At 39.5% G+C, this 20,959-nt stretch overlaps 1 protein-coding gene across 5 annotated transcripts in view; it reads left to right on the plus strand.

The window, feature by feature from the left end:
- The first annotated feature begins 1,581 nt into the window (after nucleotides 1–1,581).
- Nucleotides 1,582–20,959, plus strand: part of THADA (THADA armadillo repeat containing) — a 319,486-nt gene continuing 300,108 nt past the window's right edge. For 2 of the 5 annotated variants that reach the window (XM_039232420.1, XM_039232421.1), the window contains exons 1-11: nucleotides 1,588–1,890; nucleotides 3,656–3,755; nucleotides 4,050–4,144; nucleotides 4,876–5,006; nucleotides 9,889–10,037; nucleotides 10,158–10,190; nucleotides 10,426–10,474; nucleotides 13,608–13,795; nucleotides 16,769–16,863; nucleotides 17,782–18,002; nucleotides 19,793–20,493. In XM_039232420.1, coding sequence (XP_039088351.1) covers nucleotides 3,680–3,755; nucleotides 4,050–4,144; nucleotides 4,876–5,006; nucleotides 9,889–10,037; nucleotides 10,158–10,190; nucleotides 10,426–10,474; nucleotides 13,608–13,795; nucleotides 16,769–16,863; nucleotides 17,782–18,002; nucleotides 19,793–20,493 — 1,738 coding nt within the window. In that variant the 5' untranslated portion in view covers nucleotides 1,588–1,890; nucleotides 3,656–3,679. Of the gene's footprint in view, nucleotides 1,891–3,655; nucleotides 3,756–4,049; nucleotides 4,145–4,875; nucleotides 5,007–9,888; nucleotides 10,038–10,157; nucleotides 10,191–10,425; nucleotides 10,475–13,607; nucleotides 13,796–16,768; nucleotides 16,864–17,781; nucleotides 18,003–19,792; nucleotides 20,494–20,959 lie in introns of all 5 variants that reach the window. The other 3 variants (XM_039232422.1, XM_039232419.1, XM_039232418.1) reach the window with 3 other exon arrangements.

A 20,959-nucleotide genomic window follows, 5' to 3' on the forward strand; every position in this document is an offset into this window, starting at 1 on the left:
ATATATTTTTTACAAAAAAAAGGAATACATTTTTATAAATAAAATACTTAGAAAGCGAGCGAGCAAGCAAGCAAGCGCACAAGCGGGGGAGGGGCAGAGAAAAGGAGAGAGAATCCCAAGCAGGCTCCTTGTCATCAGTGCAGAGCATGTGGCGCTCAAACTCACCAACTGTGGGATCATGAACTGAGCGGAGATCAAGAGTTGGCAGTTTAACCAACTGCACCACCCAGTGCCCCCAAACTTTTTTTTTTTAAGTTTATTTATTTTGAGAGAGAGAAAGAGAGCACAAGCAGGGTAGGGACTGAGGGAGAGGGAGAGGGACTCCACACTGTTTGCGCCGAGCCCCATAGGGGGCCTGAACTCAGGAACCAGGAAATCATGACCTGGGCTGAAATCAAGAGTTGGGAGCCACCCAGGTGATCCTGTTTATTTTAGAAAATCCAAAGCGGAGAATTTCAAGTGGTTTCAAGTTGGTAGTGCCAGGTGGCTACAAAAACAAAGGGCTTCTCTAAACCTGTTACTATTTGAATCTTTAAAACCTAAACCTTCATTGCCTCTACTTCCCATAGGATACCGGTCCATTTATTTGACCCTGTGTAATGGAAATACTAGAGTTGTTTCTACTTGATCTTGCCAATTTCTCTCCCAGTCTTTTCAGCCCCTTCAAATCCACTCCAAAATTCTGCCCCATCACTCTATGGCAATTTCATCCTTCCTGTTACTCAAGCCAGAAATCTTGGGCTCATCTTTGATTTCTTCTTATTCATACCCCATATCCTATCCTGCAGAAAATCCTATTAGTTTACTTCCAAGTCACATCCAGAATCTGTACACTCCTCACACTTTCTTTCCACTGTTAACATCCCCTCTGATCCACCACCATTTTGCTAGCCTAGTTTACAATAGCTTACTTACTCCTTCCCTGGTCGCTGCTTCCACTACAAAGTAGCTCCAGTGACTCTCTTGAAACGTAAATTTAACCCTATTACTCTTTTGCTCAAAATCACTCATTTCACTTAGAGTAAAAGTCCTTACAACAGGCAACCGGGCTTTAAATGGTCTGAATCTCCTTGCCCCATTCCCTACAGCCTATCTCCTTAACTAGGCTCCAGCCACACTGGCCAACTTGCATAGCTTCTGTTTGTGTCCTGATCTTGCGCCGCCCCCCACCACACCCTCCCCCGCGTGGGGGTGGGGTGGGGTGGGGGGGCTCAGTCAGTTAAGCCTCCAACTTCGGCTAAGGTCACGATCTCCCGGTGTGTGAATTCCAGCCCCGTTATCAAGCCCTGTGCTGACAGCTCAGAGCCTGAAGCCTGCTTCGGATTGTGTCTCCCTCTCTCCAAAACAAAACAACACAACCGGACTCTTACTGTGGCTTCGGCTCTCTCCACCCGCCCCTCTCCCGACCCCATCTCCCAGGCTCTACGGTCGTCGGTTTCCGCAGCCCGGAGGCAGTTTCGTCCTGCCCCTGCGCTGGGTTAACTGTGTGGGAGAAGGGTGGAAGGTCTGGACTGAAGCAAAGGGGCTTCCCAGGTGCTCGAGGTCTAGAGTGCCCTGAAGCTAATGAAACAGACAAACTTCCAACCCGCTGAATTCTGCCCTGCGCTGGACGGGTTTCACCGCGCACTCTCCTAAAGTCGGCGTCTACCCAAATCCACTCGGCTACACCCGCTCGCGGTGACATCACGACCGCTCCGCACTCCTGATTGGGAGAGCTCAGTCATTCAACTCTCGCGATCACTCCTGCTCCAGGTCCCCTTGCGTCCCTCCCATCACCCCGACCCGGTAGTCAACAGACCACGTTGCGAGCCACGGAGACACCGGACAACCAGACCAGCTCCGGAACTCGTCTAGACGGCTGCGACTCTTCTGGACGCTCCCAGGGACGAGGTTTGGCTCCCAGGCATTCTGTCGGCCAGACCCGCGGTAGCGCGACCCTTCACTGCTCCGCTCCGCCACTTGGCTGGTGCAGCCTGGCGATTCGCACCAGTTCTCCCGTCCTGGGCTATCGCGAGAATGTGGCGGTTTGGGTGCTGATTTCCGGTCGCTTAGGTCTCCATGGAGACAGCACTTTAACTACTTTTTCTGATCACCTGGCGTTCTCTGGACTCCACGTGGTTCGGAAATTACCCAGAGAATGTGAGAGCCAGCCAGGTGTGGATGGGAGTAAAGCAGCCAGTGGGATTTAGGACTACAGTTTGCTGAGCATCTTCTGGCCACTGAGGCAGTGTCATAGGGTGGCCATGGGGTTTTCCCTTTTGGGGAGGCCCAGTTCATCAGGACAAACTTTAGTCATCCCTTGAGCACGCATAAACACCTTGCCTATCTTTGTGTAGTCTTGAGGGTTCCAAGATCAAATCCTGCTGTAAACTTACTCGCCATTCACCAGAAAAGTCTCCCCAGTTATCTGTCTCTGTCCCTTCTTAAGTTTGTGTATTGGTCACTTTCCTAGGAAGCGATCCCCAATTATTCCCCTAGATGTAGTCATGTCACTTTGCAAATTTTTCCCTTGTCGTTACCATTCTCTGTTTCTTTTTATCACCATTTTCTGTTAATTGGTTTTTCACATTCCATTGCTGATTGCTTTCTTACTTTGCAGATGGACCATAGGTTCTTTAAGGTCAGGGGTAACTTGTCACTTTGATATATATACCAGGCAGTACACTTTTTTTATTGTTAGAAGCATACTTCCCTTCTAGAACATCTCTGACGGTGTTGATTAGTTAATTCATTTATTCATCAAATGTTTATTAAGCACTGAATATATGCCAGGCACTGTTTTAGAAACTGAGAATTAAAACAGTGGATAAAACAGATTAAAGTTGCTGCCTTCATAATGTTTATTATTGGGGGAGACAGACAATACACAAAAAACAAGTTACTGCCATTTCAGGTAATAGTAAGTACTATGAAGAAAATAAGTGAATGGAAATGATCTGTGCATAGGAGTGGTGGCATTTTAGATTGAGTGGTCTTGGAAGTCTTCTCCTAGGAGGTGATACTTGAGAAGAGACCATAAAGATGAGGAAAAGGTCTTGCAAAGATCTGGTGGAACAAACATTATCAGGCAGAAGTAATTGGAAGGTCAAGGTCCCTTAGATGGGTAAGAGAAGATTGATTTGAGATGAAATGCAGAGGAAAGCAGGACCAGAGGACTTAGGGCCTTGAAGGCTAAGGTCTCAAGCTAGATTTTATTCTCAGTGTTAATTGGAAGCCCTTGGAAAGTTTTAAGCAAGAGAGTAATTAGATTTGGTTAGAGTTTTAAAAAGACTGTAAAAAGAAGGGACTCTTCAGAAGCAAGGGGGAAGAGAGGAGACCAGTTGTGAGGCTATTGCTGGAGTCCCAAGTGTAGAGAGTTCCTTCTGCTTCTGTTTGGATATTTCCAGGGTTGGGCAGTTCTCTGTTTAAAGGCAGTCTGTTCTGTAGTTAGACCAGAAAGTTCTTCCCTTGTATTGAGCTGGATTCGGCCTCCCCGAAGCTTGCGCTGACTTTACCTAATTCTCCAGCAAGACAAAAGACATCTTTTTCTGACAGTCCTCCAACAGCCGCTGCCTTATGGCACGTGTCCTGTCCCCTTTCCTCCAGGTCACACAGCTTTGGTTAACTGTCTACTTCAGAAATCCTGAGTTAGACAACGCTTTAAATTCTTTTGCAGTGTCTACTAATAATTCTATTTAAAATGGGTGTAAAGAAGAAGAAAGAAATGCAAGTAACTGCACTGACCATTTGCCATGAAGACCTTGAAACTTTGAGATGTAAGTGATTTCTGACCTTATTTGTTTATTTCTTTTCTGGGTTGCAGAGTATTTTTATGTCAAGACTCAATGTCACTTAATGTTCAGACTCTTGCTATTTAATTTTTCCATGTTACTGACATTCAGTTTTGCATGTAAAATGGTTTCCTAAAAATTTTGTGTTCAGACTAAGTTTTGCCTGCTTTTTTTTTTGTTTATAAATACTTAGATTTTGCTTAGTGCATAGCAAAGGCAAACTCATTTGCATAGATTGTTAAATCCTCAAAATGTTTTTGTGTATCTGTGTTCATCTAGCTTTGGCTGATGTGGAAGGAAAGAATCTAGCTTCTTTGCTGTTACATTGTGTACAACTCACAGATGGAGTGTCACAAATCCATTGTGTTAAACAGGTAAGACTGAATTGATAGTCACTGATGCATCTTGAAGAATAACATATCATGCTATTATGAACTTTTAAAATTAACTGATAATTTTTGGTTCATGATCTTTAATTTCAGTGTATCTGTTAAAGAATAGGTTTTTTTTTTTCTTTTCTGTTCATTGTATAATCCTGTTTCATTCAGGGTATCAATAGAAGCCATATTCAGGTTTTCCCTACCATTGGAGCTGTAAATAGATGGGACACTCAGCCAGTTGTGCATACCTTTTTTGTGGAGATAAATTAAAAAAATTATTTGTATTGATCTGGATCTTTAAAACTTTTTAGCAGATGCATTAAAATGTTAATTTAAAACATAAAGACTATCCTTACCAGTAAGTATTTCAATATTGGGATTTACCATTTGAACTTGCATAATTTTTTTTTGGAAAACAATGATACATATTATTGGTTTTTCAATAATGCTGCAGAATTCCTATAACTTGAGCCATGAACAAGTCTAATTCTTAATAGAGATGGGTCTGGAGGGTAAAATGGGAGCTGGGGTTATGAGTTAAAAGTTAAAAATACTAAAATAGGTGTTTAAGTCAGTAGCCTTAACAATATAATGTAGAAAATATTTCACATTAAGACTTAAGTCTCATTCAATTGAGACTTAAAAGAGTTTTTGAAACTGTTACTTTGCTATATATACTTGATATTAGACAAAAGTACTATGACTTTGAATTTTTTGGATTGTAGATTGTGCCTTTACTGGAGAAGGCAGATAAAAATGGCGTTTGTGATCCCAGTATTCGAAGTTGTTTGGATATTTTAGCACGCATTTATCTTTCTTTGAGTCTAAAGAATCCCCTAAAGAAAGTCTTGGCAAGGTAAGGAAAAAAAAAGGAAGTTAAGCATTACAAATGTTCAATTTGAGCAAAAGTAACCAGTATTTAAAGTTCTCCTGGCTGGGTAAAACTGAACTGAAATATGTTACTAACAATTTCATTTATATGGTCACTGCTTTGTTTACTTATTACAACTTTTATAAAATGTAAAAACACTTTTTAGGTCATAGACCTTAATAAAACAGGCTACAGGCTATAGTTTACAGACTCCTGGTTTAGTCTATTTATATTAATGCAATTCTTGGTTAAATTTAATCTGTCATCCTATTTCTTTTTCCTCTGTTTTTCCCATTTTTTCTTCATTTAAAATGAATGAATGAATAAATGAATTAATGATTAATTCATCATTAATATTTTTAATTACACAGGTAATATAGGAATACATGCTTAATCTAAAGACTTCAAGCAATACAGAAGTGAACAAAATAAAAAAATGAGCCTTCTATTTCACTCTTTCTGGCATATCTTACTTTACTTTTTTTTTAGGTTTATTTATTTTTGAGAGAGAGAGGGGCATGTGTGTGTTTGAGCGGGGGAGGAGCAGAGAATAGGGGAGAGAGAATCCCAGTCAGGTTCCACACCATTTGCGCAGAGCCTGATGTGGGGCTCCATCCCGTGAACAGGAAGATCATGACATGAGCCGAAACCAAGAGTCTGGTGTTTAACCGACTGAGCCACCCAGGTTCCCCTCTGTTACTTTCTTTAGTAAAGGTTATTACTTAACATTTTGGTATCTATCTCTTTAGACCCTTTTCTTTGGGTTTAATATGCGTATAATATTTTAGTTTTGATTTTCTTGTACATAAATGTGATTATACTCTTATTGCTCTGGAGCTTGTTTTTTCACTGAAGAATGTCTTAGAGGGGCGCCTGGGTGGCTCAGTCGGTTAAGTGCCTGACTCTTGGTTTCAGCTCAGGTCATGATCTCACAGTTTGTGGGATTGAGCCCCACATTGGGCTTTGTGCTGACAGCACAGAGCCTGCTTGGGATTCTCTCTCTCCCTCTCTCTCTGCCCCTCCCCTGCTTCCTCTCTGTCTCTCTCAAAAATAAATAAATAAACTTAAAAAAAAAAGAACGTCTTAGAGATATTTTCATGTCAATATAGTCCTTATTTTTAAAAAAATTGTGTTAAAAACATAACATAAAATTTGCCTTTTTAACCATTTTTGAGTGTTACGTATATTTACATTGTTGTGTAGTGGATCTCTAGAGCTTTTTCATCATGCAAAACTGAAACTTCATACCCATGAAACAGCAAGTCCCCTCTGCCCCTTACCCAGCCCCTAGCCAACACAATTCTGTTTCTATGAACTTGATGACTTTAGTTATCTCAGATAAGTGGAATATTTGTATTTGTCCCTCTTTCGATTGGCTGTTTTACTTAGCATAATATTCTTAAGATTCATCCATGTTGTAGCATGTGGCAGGATCTTCTTCCTTTTTAAGATTGAATTCTATTCCACTGTCCATATGTACCCCATTGTATTCATCCATTCAACTGTTGGTAGACGTTACTTCCTTCTCTGTTGTGGAGAATGCTGCTGTGAACATGCACAATGTGTAAATATCTCTTTGACATCCTGCTTTCAGTTCCTTTGGATATATACACCCAGAAGTGGGACTCCTAGATCATGTGGTAGTTCTATTTTTAAGTTTCTGAGGAGCCTCCATATTGTTTTCCATGTCTTTACTATTTTATGTTCCCACCAAAAGTCCTTATCTTTTCTTACAGCTATAAATATTCCATAATATGGATACAGAACTTACATGTACTTTATTATGTATTTAGTCACTTTCTCATTGACATTTAATGTTTTGTTTTCATTATTCCAACAATGATGCAGTGATACTCTTAATCACATATATAGTCTTTATGTGTATTTCTCTGAGATAAATTCCTAGAAGTGGAATTTCTTCACCAAAAACATAGCTAAACTGTACCCCTCTTAACAGTGAACAAGAGTATCAGTGTCTTCATACCTTTATAATGCTGGGTAATATCAATCCTTAGATCTTTAAAAATCTAATGGGTAATGGAATACTACATGGCAATGAGAAAAAATGAAATCTGGCCATGTGTAGCAACATGGATGGACCTTGAGGGTGTTATGCTGAGCGAAATAAGTCAGGCAGAGAAGGACAAATATCATATGTTTGCACGTATAGGAGGATTAGGAGGAACTTGACAGAGGACCATGGGGGAGAAGAAGGGCGGAAATGGTGGGGGAAAGGGAGAGAGGCAAACCATGAGAGACTCTTGAATGCTGACAAAAACTGAGGACTGATGGATGTTGGGGGGAGAGGGGATGGGCATGGAGCAGGGCACTTGTGGGGATGAGCACTGGATGTTATGTGGAAACTAATTTGACAATAAACTATTTGTAAAAAAAAAAATCTGATGGGTAAAAAATAGCATCATGTTTTACTTTTCATTTCCCAGGTTACTAGTGAAGTTGAATACTTTTTAGTGTGTGGAGTTTGACTATTTCTGTATATACTATATGTATATACAAAAGATATACATATCTTTTGTATGTCTTCTTGTCAGAATGTCTTTTTCTTAGGCATGGTTATTTAACGTGTCAAAAAGCAAATGATCAGATAGTGGCCAGTTCTAGGGTTTTGGTGAAGCAGTCAACCATGTCATCAAAGATCTTGATGTTTTCCATTTTTCTCCCACGTGTTGGCCATATCTTCCCTCAGAATTACAAGGGGCCGTAGCAGTTACAACCACCTTAGACCGACATGACTGCATCCAGAAAAAAAGAGATTTCCTCTTTTCCAACTCTTTTATTGGAGAGAAAACATTTTGCAGAAGGTCCCAGGAGAATTCCTATCTCTTTCTGTTGTCAAGATTAGGTCATACACCCTCCTTCTGGTTTTAAGAGTGGCTGGGAAGCAAGCCTCTCCCACCTTTAGCCTCTGTAGTGGGAGGTGGGTTTTGCCCATAAAGAAGGGCATGGGGAGTCCCTGCAGGAAGTCAGCAACCATAGAATGTCTCCCTGATTTATAAGAGCTCTATATAGATTATGGACTGGATATATTCCTTTGTTTATTGTGTGTTTGCTTTTTAAAAATTACAAATTATTTTTTTTGGTAATCAAATCTAATATTTTTCTTTGTATAGATTTCTGAGTTTCATGCCTTGCTTATGTATGCTTTCTCTAGTATAAGATCATATACAATTACTTGCTTGGCTTTTCTTAAAATACTTTTATTTATTTAATTTTGATTAACTTTTAAATTCATCTACAATTAAGCTTTGAGTGGAGCATAAGTTAGAGATCCAGTTTAGTTTTCTTTTCCTTGATGGGGAGCTACTTTTCCCCAAACTTTTGAATCATCCATCTTTCTTGTGTTTTTGGAATGCCATTTTATTATGTTCTGTGTTCCTGTATAAATATAGATTCAATTTTAGATTTGGGTCTATTTGTTTACTCACCAACACCACACTTTTATTTACTGTAGTTTGATAATGTAGTTTAATTATTTATTGAAGCAAGTCACCCCTTTGGTGACTTTTCTTTTTCAGACTATTCCGATTTCTAAATTCTTTGTCTTCCAGAAGAGTTTTAGGACTCTAGGAATTAAAAAAAAAAAGCCTAGTGTTTTTTTAAAAAAAAATTCAATGTTTACTTAGCCTTGAGAGAGAGAGAGAGAAGACAGAGTGTGAGCAGGAGAGAGGCAGAGAGAGAGGGAGACACAGAATCCGAAGCAGGTTCCAGGCTCTGAGCTGTCAGCACAGACCCTGATGCGGGGCTCAAACCTACAAACTGTGAGATCACGACCTGAGCTGAAGTCAGAAGCTTAACTGACTGAGCCACCCAGACGCCCCCTTAGTGATTTTGATTTAGATTAACTGAGGTAAAATTGACACTAAATTAAATGTATCTATTCAATAAATTTTTAAAAACTTTATTTTGAGAGAGAGAAAGAGAGCACATGTGCACAAGCAGGGGAGGGACAGAGAGAGAGAGAGAGAGAGAATCCCAAGCAGGCTCTGCACTCCTTGGTGAGCCCAACGTGGGGCTCAGTCTCATAACCACGAGAGCCCAGATCAAGAATTCAACACTTAACCAGCTGAGCCATCCAGGTGCCCCTATTCAGTAAATTTTTATTGACCATCTACTCTATGTCAAATAAGTATTCTAGGCATTGGGGATACAGTGTATAAAACAGTTTAGAATGGAGGTTACATTCTAAGAGGAAGATTGAAAACAGTCAAATAATCAAAATATGTAGGATTAGATGAAATGAATGCCATGGAGACAAAGCAGTGGTGGGGAATGGGGGCATCAAGGATGGGGTGAAGGTTACAATTTAAAATATGGTGGTCACTTCAGATATCATGGCTAAAATGTCGTTTATAAGGTGATATTTGAGATTTACCTGAAAGGGATGAGGGAATAGTTTTTGTTTCTATTTGAGGGAAAGGTGTCAGTTGGAGGAAATAGCAAGAGCAAAGACTTTGTTATATTGTTGCAGCAAGGAGGCCATGTAGCTAGAGCTAAGTGAACCAGGATCAAGATGGCGCTGGAGAGATAATGGTGAGGCTAGAGTTTATAGAGTTTTGTAAGTCACTGTCAGCCCTGTGGCAACTAATTTGACTGAGAAGGACATGTTGGACAATTTTAGGCTGAAGTTTAACACAGCGTTTTTATAATACCCCTCTGGCTACTCTGATGAGGAGCGAGGCAAGATGGAAACAAGGAGTTCAACAATTGTGGCATGAACTTAAAGTTTTCTGGCTGTATTTTGAAGATGTAGCTCAGTATTCCTTCATTTGTATGATTCCCTTCCCACTCCATGTGTCCACTACTACTACATGATTGTCAGATTTTTAATGCTTCGTTCTTTTTCTAGCTCACTAAACGGACTACCTGAATTTTTTCTTACTGAGGCTATACAAAGTTTTACTTCTCGTCTTCAGGAAGAATTGAATACTACTGATCTATACTCTTACAGGAAAGTAATTGACAATATATCTTCCTGTATGGAGAACTTTGACTTGGGTAAGCCAGCTCTTTTGTAGTATTTTTTTCTATCATTGCATTATTGTTTTTAAATGATGCAAATAATTTTGGTCCCGAGGCTCCCTACCAGTGTTAATTTTTTTTTTTTTATTCCCACAGGTAGAGCATGTGTTAATAAGCTTCTTAAAAATGGTAAGTCCTGTTATTTGATTTTATTCTGAGGGTGTAACTGCTTGTATGTCATTTTGGAACTGGTTCTTTTCAGTGTCTTGGCAATGAGTAGAGTTTTGCAGATTACCAAAGCACATTGTGTCCCTTCCTTTTAAATTCCTGCTTTTGTACTATGATATCACTTCAGGTAAAACTGTGACATTAAAGTTCACAGTTTTAGGTTCTGCTTTGTCATTATATATTCTTTTTGTTTCAGTGCTTCATTTTCTGCAGAAGAGTTTAATTGAAATCTCAGAAGAAAACAGGCAAGTAGTATCAGTTTGTACGCTTGTGCATATGTGCGTGAACACTTGTGGCTGTGCATTGTTTCTGTATACAGGAATTTTTTAAGAAGTTTCCAGAATGTGCTCTATTCCATTCCTCTCTGTTAATATTAGACCTGATTATTTAAATGTATTTTTTAGAGGTTTGATCTTTAATTTAAAAAATCAAAAAGGGGCACCTGGGTGGCTCAGTCAGTTAAACATCCAACTCTTGATTTCGACTCAGGTCATGATCTCACAGTTTGTGAGATCAAGCCCCGCTTCAGACTCTGCATTGTCAGTGCAGAGCCTGCTTGGGATTCTCTCTCCGCCCTTTTCCCCCCACCCTCAAAATAAATAAATCCACTTTTTAAAAAATCAAATAAATTTTTAGGAGAATATGAGGAAGAGTTCCTTCCTCCCTGAGTGTTCCTTACTCATAGCATCTGTTCTTTTATAAATGAAACATCCTGTTAACTCCCTGAGGATATTAACGATAGGGATTTTCTTTATGTATTTGTATATATATATCACAGTCCTATTTTTCTATGTTGCTCTTTTTTTTCTGTTTGATGCTTTTGGTCACGTCACTATATGAAACTGGAAGCTTTCCGCAGAAGTCTGGTGATTTTTAGCCAAGTGCACATATTTAAGAATGGAGTACTGAGAGTTTATTTAAATCTGTGCACATGGGTGGGGTTGATTGCAGGTTTTATTGTAGGCTAGTTTAACGAGGTAATTTCTTTGGAAAACTTCTGATATCAATATCTTTAGGTCTTTTTATGCATGGGTAGTGGATTCGCCATGGAACCAAACCATTGGCTTAATATTCTGGTCGCTGAGGGAGCGAGAAAAGCTGAGGTCATGGCATTTGGCATTCATTGTTCATATATTTGCCTAACTGGCTTGTTTGCAGTCTGGTGGTGTTTTACCTTCCCTAGAGGTAAGCCGCTTGTTTGCTGATTCTTCTTCAACAGACTTGTAGCCAGTCTTCTTATTTTCAGCTCTACATTTATTTCCATATCAAGGAGTACCTGGTGCCAAGTTTCTTAGCCTTTTAGGGCTCAAATCAGGTCATTTTGGGGATTATTCTCTGGCTTAGTATTTACTTTTATTGATTCTGCTAAGTTAGTTATTGTCTATCTGCTTTGTGGCCTCCAAAGATTTATTGTTACTTTCTTGTTGTCTATTTGTTGCCCTTGTCTATTTATGTCTTTTTATGTGGTTGGTTTACTGAGGTTCTGGCAGCGAATAGAAGTAATATCTGTGTGCTATTCTTTTTTTTTTTTTTTAATTAATTTTTATTTTAATTCTGGTATACTTAACATACAGTGTTATATCAGTTTCAGGCTTTTAGAATGATTTAACAATTCTATACCTAGTTTTCGTCATAAGTGTGGTCTTTAATCCTCTTCACTTACACCCCTCTCCTCGCCAACCTTCCGCCTGGTAACCATCTGTTTGTTCTCTATAGTTAACGGCCTTTTTCAAAGAAAAAGACTTTCAAAAAAGTCTTTTTTCTTTGTTCATTTGTTTTGTTTCTTAAATTCCATATATGAGTAAAATCATATGGTATTTGCCTTTCTCTGACTGACTTATTTAGCATTGTACCTTCTAGATCCATCCGTATTGCAAATGGCAAGATTTCAGTCTTGTTTATGGCTGAATAATATCCCATTGTATCTATGCTTAATACTGTCTACTTACTTGGTGTCAGGCACTATCTGTATATTCAAGATTCCCAGACTTATCACTCCAAGTTAGATGTCTTCCCTGAAGTGGTGGATTCATGTAGTCATTTGCCTCCAGGACATCTCAACTTGGATGTTTTATAGGTGTCTCAAATTCAGTGTGTCCAAAAGAAAATGCACTGCCTTTTTACCTCTACCCACTAATAACTTCTCTTCTTCTTTCTGTCTCTTTGAATTTGCCTATCCTACATATGTCACATAAATGGAATACAATTTTTGTTCTTTTGTATGTTTTCAGGGTTAATCCATATTGTAGCATGTGTTAGAATTTTCTTTCTTTTTTTGGCTGAATACAGCATTCCATTGTATGTATATACCACATTTTGTTTATCCATTCATCTATTGAAGGACTGGTGGGTTTCTTCCTTCTTTTGGCAAATATAAATAATGCTGCTATACACATTGTTATGCAAATATCTGAGTCTCTACTTTCAAAATTAGTGGATTATATGGGGATTAGTAGAATTAGTGGATCATACAGTAGTCTAACTTTCTGGGGGACCCTAAACTGTTTTTCCTGACTTATGTTTTAATATCATCACTCTGTGTTCTGCAATGTTGAGAATAGACTGAGTGGGGGCCAAGGATAGAAGCTGGGAGAGCAGTTAGGAGGCCACTGCAGTAACCCAAGGGAGAGAGTGACTCAGGCCAGGAGTAGCAGGGGAGGTGATCTGATTAAGGATGAAGACAAAGTTTTTGTAGCAGGTGGACCAGGTTTGGATGAAGATGAGTTCACGTAGTTTGAGACGTCTGTTAGACACCCACGGGAAGGTATTGAATAGGAAGTTGCATATACAAGTCTGGAATTAGAAAGAGAGGTCCAGCCTGGAGATAAACATTGGGGAATTGGCAGCATATAGATTATAAGTTCAAGTTTATGAGCTACTTGAGATCAGCAGCAAGGGAACAAAGTAGCTGGAGAGGGGGACTAAAGACTGAGAGCTGTAACAGAAGGAGGTTGGAGAGAAGATGACGAAGTAGCCATGGTGTGTAGGACGGAGCAGTGGTGAAATAGGAAAAAATGGAGGAGAGCCTAGTGTCTTGGCAGCCAGGTGAAGAAAGTGTCCCAAGGTTAGGTAGTGTTCAAATTATGAAACCGTGGCATTCATTCTTGCTCTATTACTTTTACTCTAAAAAGGAGAGAAATGAGTCTAGTCACTGGCTGAGAAGGAGGGAAATGTTGAGGTAAGAGTGTTGAAAGCTGGCCGTAAATGTCCACAGAATTGGAATGTTTATGGGAATGGAACAGAGAGGTATGATTGTCTATTATAACCTAAAATGAATTTTGGCACTTTGATTGAGGAATATTTTTTTATAGAGGGATGGAAGTGGTGACATTTTGGTGTCACTTTTTTTTTTATAATATCGTCTTTTCTTCATTATAGAAAATTTGCTGGTAATCATATTGTTCAAACGCAGTTGATGAATGACTTGTTGGTAGGTACTAGAGTTTCAGTGATGTTAGTACAAAAAATACAAGACTTTCAGAGAATCCATTTGAAGATATCTACTTCTCCCACGTGGCAAAGTATGTGTGGATTGCTCAGTATTTTCACCAAGTTTTTAGTTGATGGTAAGTGTAAAACCATAAAAATGATGATTGTAATTGAGTGTCATTCAGCTTATGCTAATAATGGTATGAAATGTTTGATACCTAACTGACAGGTAGAAGTACTTCTCCCCCAGCCCCTTAAAGTGGGCAGAGGCCCTGGATTATGAGGTTTTAATGCTTTTTCTTTCAAATGTACCAGTTCTGCAAGGGGTCATGTTGAAGGACTTTTCTAAATCTTGTGTATGTGTATTGTAAAGAAGGAAATCTGACAGTCTTAGTGTTGAAAAGCCACAGACTTTAAATGGCAAAAGAAAATTCGTGAGGAAAATGGATTTCTAAATACGGAAGGAGAATCTGGAAAGGTTAATGTAACCCATACATTTCTCCTCAGCAGTAGGTATTATCCTCAAGTAATGACAGTAGTCATGTGGGGCCGTTCATCATTCCCGCTTGTATCTCATATGTTGCTTCCGTTTATATGAACAGTGCCACTGGAAACCAAATAGTTAATGAGAGGAAGTCTCTCTTTATAAAAGTATTTCAAATAATGAAATGAAATGGTATAATATCACTGTTTTGTAACCCCCAACGAACTGACGTAGGCATTAAGCGTCAGCAACTGCTAACCTCACAGATCAGATGGCTGGACATCATGTGCCCTTAGAGTCTTGCTTTTGCCACCTATACTTTTCCCGAAGTGACTGAACTTGAGACCAATCTCTAGGTCACCTGCCAGTTTACAAGAATTGCAGAAGACAGAAGAACGTGTAGAACTGTGTCAGGACTAAACAAACCCACATCCATATTGTGGGAAACTCTGCAGGTCGAAGGCCAGAATTCTCGAATAGAGAAACTGTAATGCAGTGGAAGGGGTGGAGAGGGCACCTGTAGATTAAAAGGCATTTAAAAAATATGTCACATTAAAAAAAAATGTATAAAAGTAAACTATAGTATCTAGGGATGTACATTTGATTGATAAAACCATTTGAAAATAAGGAAGCCATTACTATGAAAGTCACCATAATGCTTCCTCAGGGTGAGAGAAGGGGGTTGTGGTTGAGACACGGCACATGGATGAGCCTTCTGGGCTGGGGGTCTGAGTTCTACTTCTCGCCTGGGGTGGTGGGTACGAGGGTGTTCATGTCAAGTAATTTATTAAGCTATGCTCTTGTTTTGGGTGTTTTCCTGTATCAGTGTTTCATATTACAGTAAGATTAACAAAAAAAAATGATACTTACACATAGTATTTACAAAAAGTTACATTACTTTTTCACTCTTTACCTCTCATTCTGTATGATCATGTATGCATGAATATTAATTAAAAAATTAATAGGGTCGGTTACATCTTTCATTTGTAAAGAATAGTAACTGACTCTGGTTTTGCTAGGCTAATGGGAAAAAGTAGTATCTCATTATGTATATGGTTTGAACCCTGGTAACTAGTGAAAGTCCTAGCTATCTTGTCAAATAGTACTTTTTTTTAGGGGGGGGGCTAGGGTCCCAGGTAGTTACTAAAAGACAAGGAAGGTTACTTTAAGACACAATTTACAGACATCTTTTCAGAGGATCTTTGCTTTTTAAAAGAGGAATTTGTTATAAGATGGGTAAAATGTATTGGAGGCCTGATTTTTTTTTTTTAACGTTTACTTACTTTTGAATGAGAGAGAGGAAGAGAGAGTGCAAGCGAGAGTGGGGGAGAGGTAGAGAGAGAGGAAGACACACGATCCAAAGCAGTTTCTAGGCTCTGAGCTGTCAGCCCAGAGCCCAATGTGGGGCTCGAACCCTTGAACGTTGAGATCACGACCTGAGCTGAAGTCATATGCTTAACGGACTGAGCCACCCAGGCACCCCAGGGCCTGATTTTAGTAAGAGGTAGCCTCTTTTCTGAACTGTTGATGGGACCCATTCATTGCTATTCTTCGCCAGGATTTTAAGATTTTATGTATCAGTAAAATGTTCAGCTGCAAGTAACAGAAAACCAAATTTCAGGCTCTAAGCATATATGCGTCCCCTCGTCCCCAAGTAACATGAAGTTCAGAGGCAGGCGATCCTGAACTGTATGCAGTGTAGGACCCACACATTTCTGCATTTCTGCTCTGCTGTCTTCAGCATGTAGGCCTTCACTCACATGTTTGTTGCCTCCTGGTTGCCATTTGACTGCTGTAGCTCCAGACATTATGTCTATGTTCACGGCAGGAAGGAGGAAGGAAACAAAAGTACCCAAGTATGTGCTTACATCCCATTGGCTCAGACCCTCACGTAGCTACCTTTACTTGCAAGCAAGATTGAGGAGGCAAGGGTCCCGCCTTTGGCCGAGTACACGGCTGCCCCAATCAAAGTCACGGTTCTGTTAGCAGGGATAAAGGGCAGAGTAGCTATTTAGTAGGTAGTTTATGCTAGGCAATTGTGATTATTAGCCCACCTTGAATAATTTACCATATTTGGTAAACTTTATTACAAACCAGAGGCTAATAGAAAACAAGAAGATAGCAAGTCCAGATTGGTTGCATTTGGCACAGTGCCAATGATAGCAAAGCTGTCAGTTAGTACTGATGCAGGCTCTTTACACAAGCCCTGAAATCACCTTAAGGAAAAGTAATGCATGTGGGGGTTGGGTTGGAGAGGCATCAGTGCAGGGAGGGCAGTCGTGTTGCTGCTAGATGCGCCGGGGAGAGGAAGGGAGAGTGGGTGTTAGTGGAGAGAGGAAGGAATCACATTTATTAAGTGTTGATGTGCCGGGCATAAAAGCCTTATGTTCGTTATGCATTTAAACCTTAAAATAATTGTCAGACAGGAGTTACATTTTCCCATTTTACAGAAGAGAAAGCTGTGTCCCTCAGAGGTTAAGTGACTTGCCCAAGTCCTGTTCACCTAGGAAGTGGTCATGTTAGAACTTGCACCCAAGACTGTCTGTCCCTGCAGTGTGTGCTTTTTCCCCTGTACCAGAATATCCCTTGTCATTTAATCCACGCTCTCTACTTTTTTACCAAATAGATGACCTCTTACAGACAATTCAGAGCACATCTGGGTTAGCTGTTATTCTTTTTATTAAGGCTATGTTTCACCCACCTGAAGAGATTCCTGATTTGGTGAGTATATCCCCTTTGTAGAATTGTATACTTCATTGATAATTTGACACATTTAAAAAATATTTTTAAGGCAGTGAATTAAAAATTTTTTTCTGCATAGCAGAATCTTTCTGATGATCTATTTCTCTTATAATAAAGACAGTCCAAATATGCCGACAAAGCAGAAAGAAGACAAAAGTAGTCACCCGTAAATCCATCTCCTAAAGATAATCACTATCAACATTTTTGGGGGTACATCCTAATATGTGTCTAGTGCTGTTTGTTCAGTTCCATCTCTCAGCGTTAAAAAAGATATTTATAATATTAAAACTGCAGACATTAATATATACATACATGAAGTCATAACTTTTTGATAACTATGTCCTTTTTAATAAGAATAGCCGAAATATTGTACTTCAGACTGGAAGCATGCAAGAATCAATTTTTTCAGTGAATTTGATTACATGGAAAATATAATTTGATAGTTTGGGCTATAATCCTTGTATTTAGTACTGGCAGGTTTTTCTTCCCTTACTCTATTTAGAAACTTCTTTTAGCTGTTTACCTGCCCTTATGCAAAACAGATGTGTCCTCTTCTATGAGCTCATACAAAGTATTTATCATTGGGTAAAATTTAACAATTTGGCTTCTCACATCACCTCTAAAGAAGGTTAAGGTCATTCCCTTGCAGGGGATGATGTGTTCGGCTCCGCCAGCACCTTCAGACCGGCAGCATGGTTCACATACTCAGAATTGTTAATCCTCAGACTTAATTTTTTCCTGTTGGTATGATAATCTTAACACTTGTGGCTTCTCAAGTGTTAGGTTCAGTTTATTCCTAGCATGTTTCAGGGGAAAGGGGATTTTGGATTTACATTTTGAAATACCTGAAAAGTTTTAGAGGCTTTGTAACGCATTAGCTCTGTCATGTTGTTCCAGATCAGTGGTTTGCTTCTCCGTTCAGTGGACTGTGCCAGCGTCCCCGACTGGTTTTTGAACTGCTGCAGGAGCCTTTGTCATGCTCATGTCTCGCACTCAACTCTCTTGTTCCTGTGTCAAGGGACACTCACCATGTTGGACTGGCAGAATGGAGGGATGGGCCCACGTGGGGAGGCCCTGCTCTTGAATATCGTGCATGTTTTGTTCACCTTGAGTTCACAGTGAGTTTTCATGCTCTTGTCTCATATTTTGTTTTGCTTGCCAGACATTTCTAAAATGGCGACTTAACTGGCATACTTAGTAGTTCAATGAAAAGTGCGCAGGATAACCCTGAGTTGAAAGAGAGATCTGTATAGGCAATGAAGTGGGTATGAAAGTAGAACAAGAGAAGATGAGATGAGAGAAAGTTACAGAAATTACTGGTGCATGTGAACCTGCACTGAACATTTTTTTTTTAATGTTCATTTATTTTTTGAGAGAGAAAGAACACAAGTTGGGGAGGAGCAGAGAGAGAGGGAGGGACAGAGGATCTGAAGTGGGCTCTGTGCTGACAGCAGAGAGCCTGATGTGGTGCTTCAACTCACCCACTGTGAGATCATGACCTGAGCCAAAGTCAGGGGCTTAATCAACTGAGCCACCCAGGTGCCCCTGTGTTGAACATTTCTAATATTAATGTTAACATTTAATTTCTAATGCTAGCATTTTTTAAAAAGCTATGAAAATTTTTGTATGGATAGTGCTTTGGAGTTTATGAACAGTGTCAGCAGAGGTAATTCAGTATGAGCGTCACGTGTCTGATAGATAGGATAGGAAAGCGATGTGTTGTGTGGATAAAGTGGAATGAGAAAAGTAAATGCTACAACCTGAGAGGGTATTGATAATAAGTACCTGAGCCAGAACTGCAACCAGCTCTTTTGACTTCACTGGATCATGTTTTGTGGGGGTTTTTTTTGGTGTTCTTTTCATACTGCCTGAAAGTGATCGTGTGCTCAAAATGTTGAACCATGGATACAGCTTGAATAGTAGTGAGCATGTAGGTAAAGGAAGAAAAGCACAATGTTCTAAAATAATTTTTACATGTTTTTCAGTTTATATATGTGAAAATTGTGCACGTTAAAGGAATATAAAAATTTTTCATTGTGGTATTTTATAACAGCTCTATTGAGATATGATTTATATACCGTAAAAGTCACCTATTTAAAGTGTGTAAATCAGGGGCGCCTGGGTGGCTTAGTCGGTTAAGCGTCCGACTTTCACTTAGGTCATGATCTCGCGGTTTGTGGGTTCGAGCCCCGCGTCGGGCTCTGTGCTGACTGCCAGCTCAGAGCCTGGAGCCTGTTTCAGTCTGTGACTCCCTCTCTCTGACCCTCCCCTGCTCACGCTGTCTCTCTCTCTCTCTCTCTCCTAAAAATTAAAAAAAAAAAAAAAAATAAAGTGTGTAAATCAGTTCTGTTTTAGGAGAGTCACAGGGTTGTACAACTATCACCACAATCAATTTTAGAATATTTTTATTCCTCTCGAAAGAAATCCCGTTCCCTCAATGGTCTACAACCCTAGCTCCTCAGTGTGTTTTAAAACACCTGTGAAACCATCATTAGGATAAAATAATGAACATTTCCATCGCTCCCAAAAGTTTCCTTATGTCCCTTTTTGGATTATTAATTTTCTTTTTTTATTAATTATTATTTTTTTTATTTTGGAGAGAGAGTGAGTAGAGGAGAGGGGCAGAGGGAGAGAGAGAATCTTCAGCATGCTCTATGCTCAGCACGGAGCCTGACGTGGGGCTTGATCCCACAATCCTGGGATCATGACCTAAATTGAAATCAAGAGTCAGATGCTCAACTGACTGAGCCACCCTGGTGCCTCTGGATTATTACTGTAAGATGTAAATTTAATAGTGATTGGATTTTCTGGCCATTCTTTGTCTTTTATATTTTTAAAGTCTAAATGATTATAAAATGAAATGTCTTTTACTAGTCAGTTTGTAATAACATGGCTCATTTTTCTTCAGGATCAAGGAATCGACTCTGGAATTGTTTCTCTCTAGAATTTTGGCATCTTGGACTAATTCAGCCATACATGTCCTTGAGTCAAGTTCCCCAAGCCTAAAGGACAGTCTGAATGGGAATTCAAGCATAGTTGGGAAACTTTTGGAATATGTCTATACCCACTGGGAACATCCGTTGGATGCTTTGAGACACCAAACCAAAATCATATTCAGAAATGTTCTCCAAATGCACCAGCTCACTAAAGACAAATCAGACTCAGAAGGTTTGGCTGCCGATCATTTCGTTTGTGAGTTGACCGAGAGTCTTCTGCGACTGGAATGGCATGTTAAAGGGAAGTACATGTGTCTTGCTTGTTTAGTCGATTATACAGGAATCGGACATATTTTGGCACTAGCGAAAACTATTCCATCACAAATTTTAGAGGTGATGGGAGACCAGTCATTGGTACCTTATGCAAGTGACCTCTTGGAGACCATGTTCAGAAATCACAAGAGTCATTTGAAGTCCCAGGCTGTCGACAGTACGTGGATTGATGAGTGGCATGAGACTTGGGTTTCTCCTCTCCTTTTTATACTGTGTGAAGGAAATCTGGACCAAAAATCTTACGTGATCGATTATTACTTGCCAAAATTATTGAATTGCAGCCCTGAAAGCTTAAGCTACATGGTAAAGATTCTTCAAACTTCTGCTGATGCTAAAAGTGGTAAGATGAACCATTCTTTTAGTAATTTCTAGTTATAAAAGGGTAGGTATCTTGGCAGATGTGGATGATATTCAGATTGAAATGAATGTTCCTCTCTTGAGTGAAATAGAATTTTTTTGGCTTGTCATTTCTACAAGCTAAAGATTGATTTTAGTTATGAGTGTAAGATTCCCTTTTATTATTAGTTTTTTTAAGTCTTTCTTTACTTTCTTTTTCTTTTTCTTTTTCTTTTTTTTTTTTTGGTTTATTTATTATTTTGAGAGTGGGGCAGAGAGAGAAGGAGAGAGAGAGGGAATCCCAAGCAGTCTCCACTGTCAACTCAGAGCCTGACGCGGGGTTTGATTTCAGGAACTGCGAGATCCTGATCTGGGCCAAAATGAAGAGTAAGAGGTTTAACCACCTGAACCATCCAGGCTTCCCCCCTTATTACTAGCTTTAACTCATTTTATCAAGTTGTTTTTTGTTA

The sequence above is a fragment of the Hyaena hyaena genome, unplaced genomic scaffold (assembly GCF_003009895.1).
Source record: "Hyaena hyaena isolate Hyena2069 unplaced genomic scaffold, ASM300989v1 scaffold_64, whole genome shotgun sequence".
Classification (NCBI taxonomy): Eukaryota; Metazoa; Chordata; class Mammalia; order Carnivora; family Hyaenidae; genus Hyaena; species Hyaena hyaena.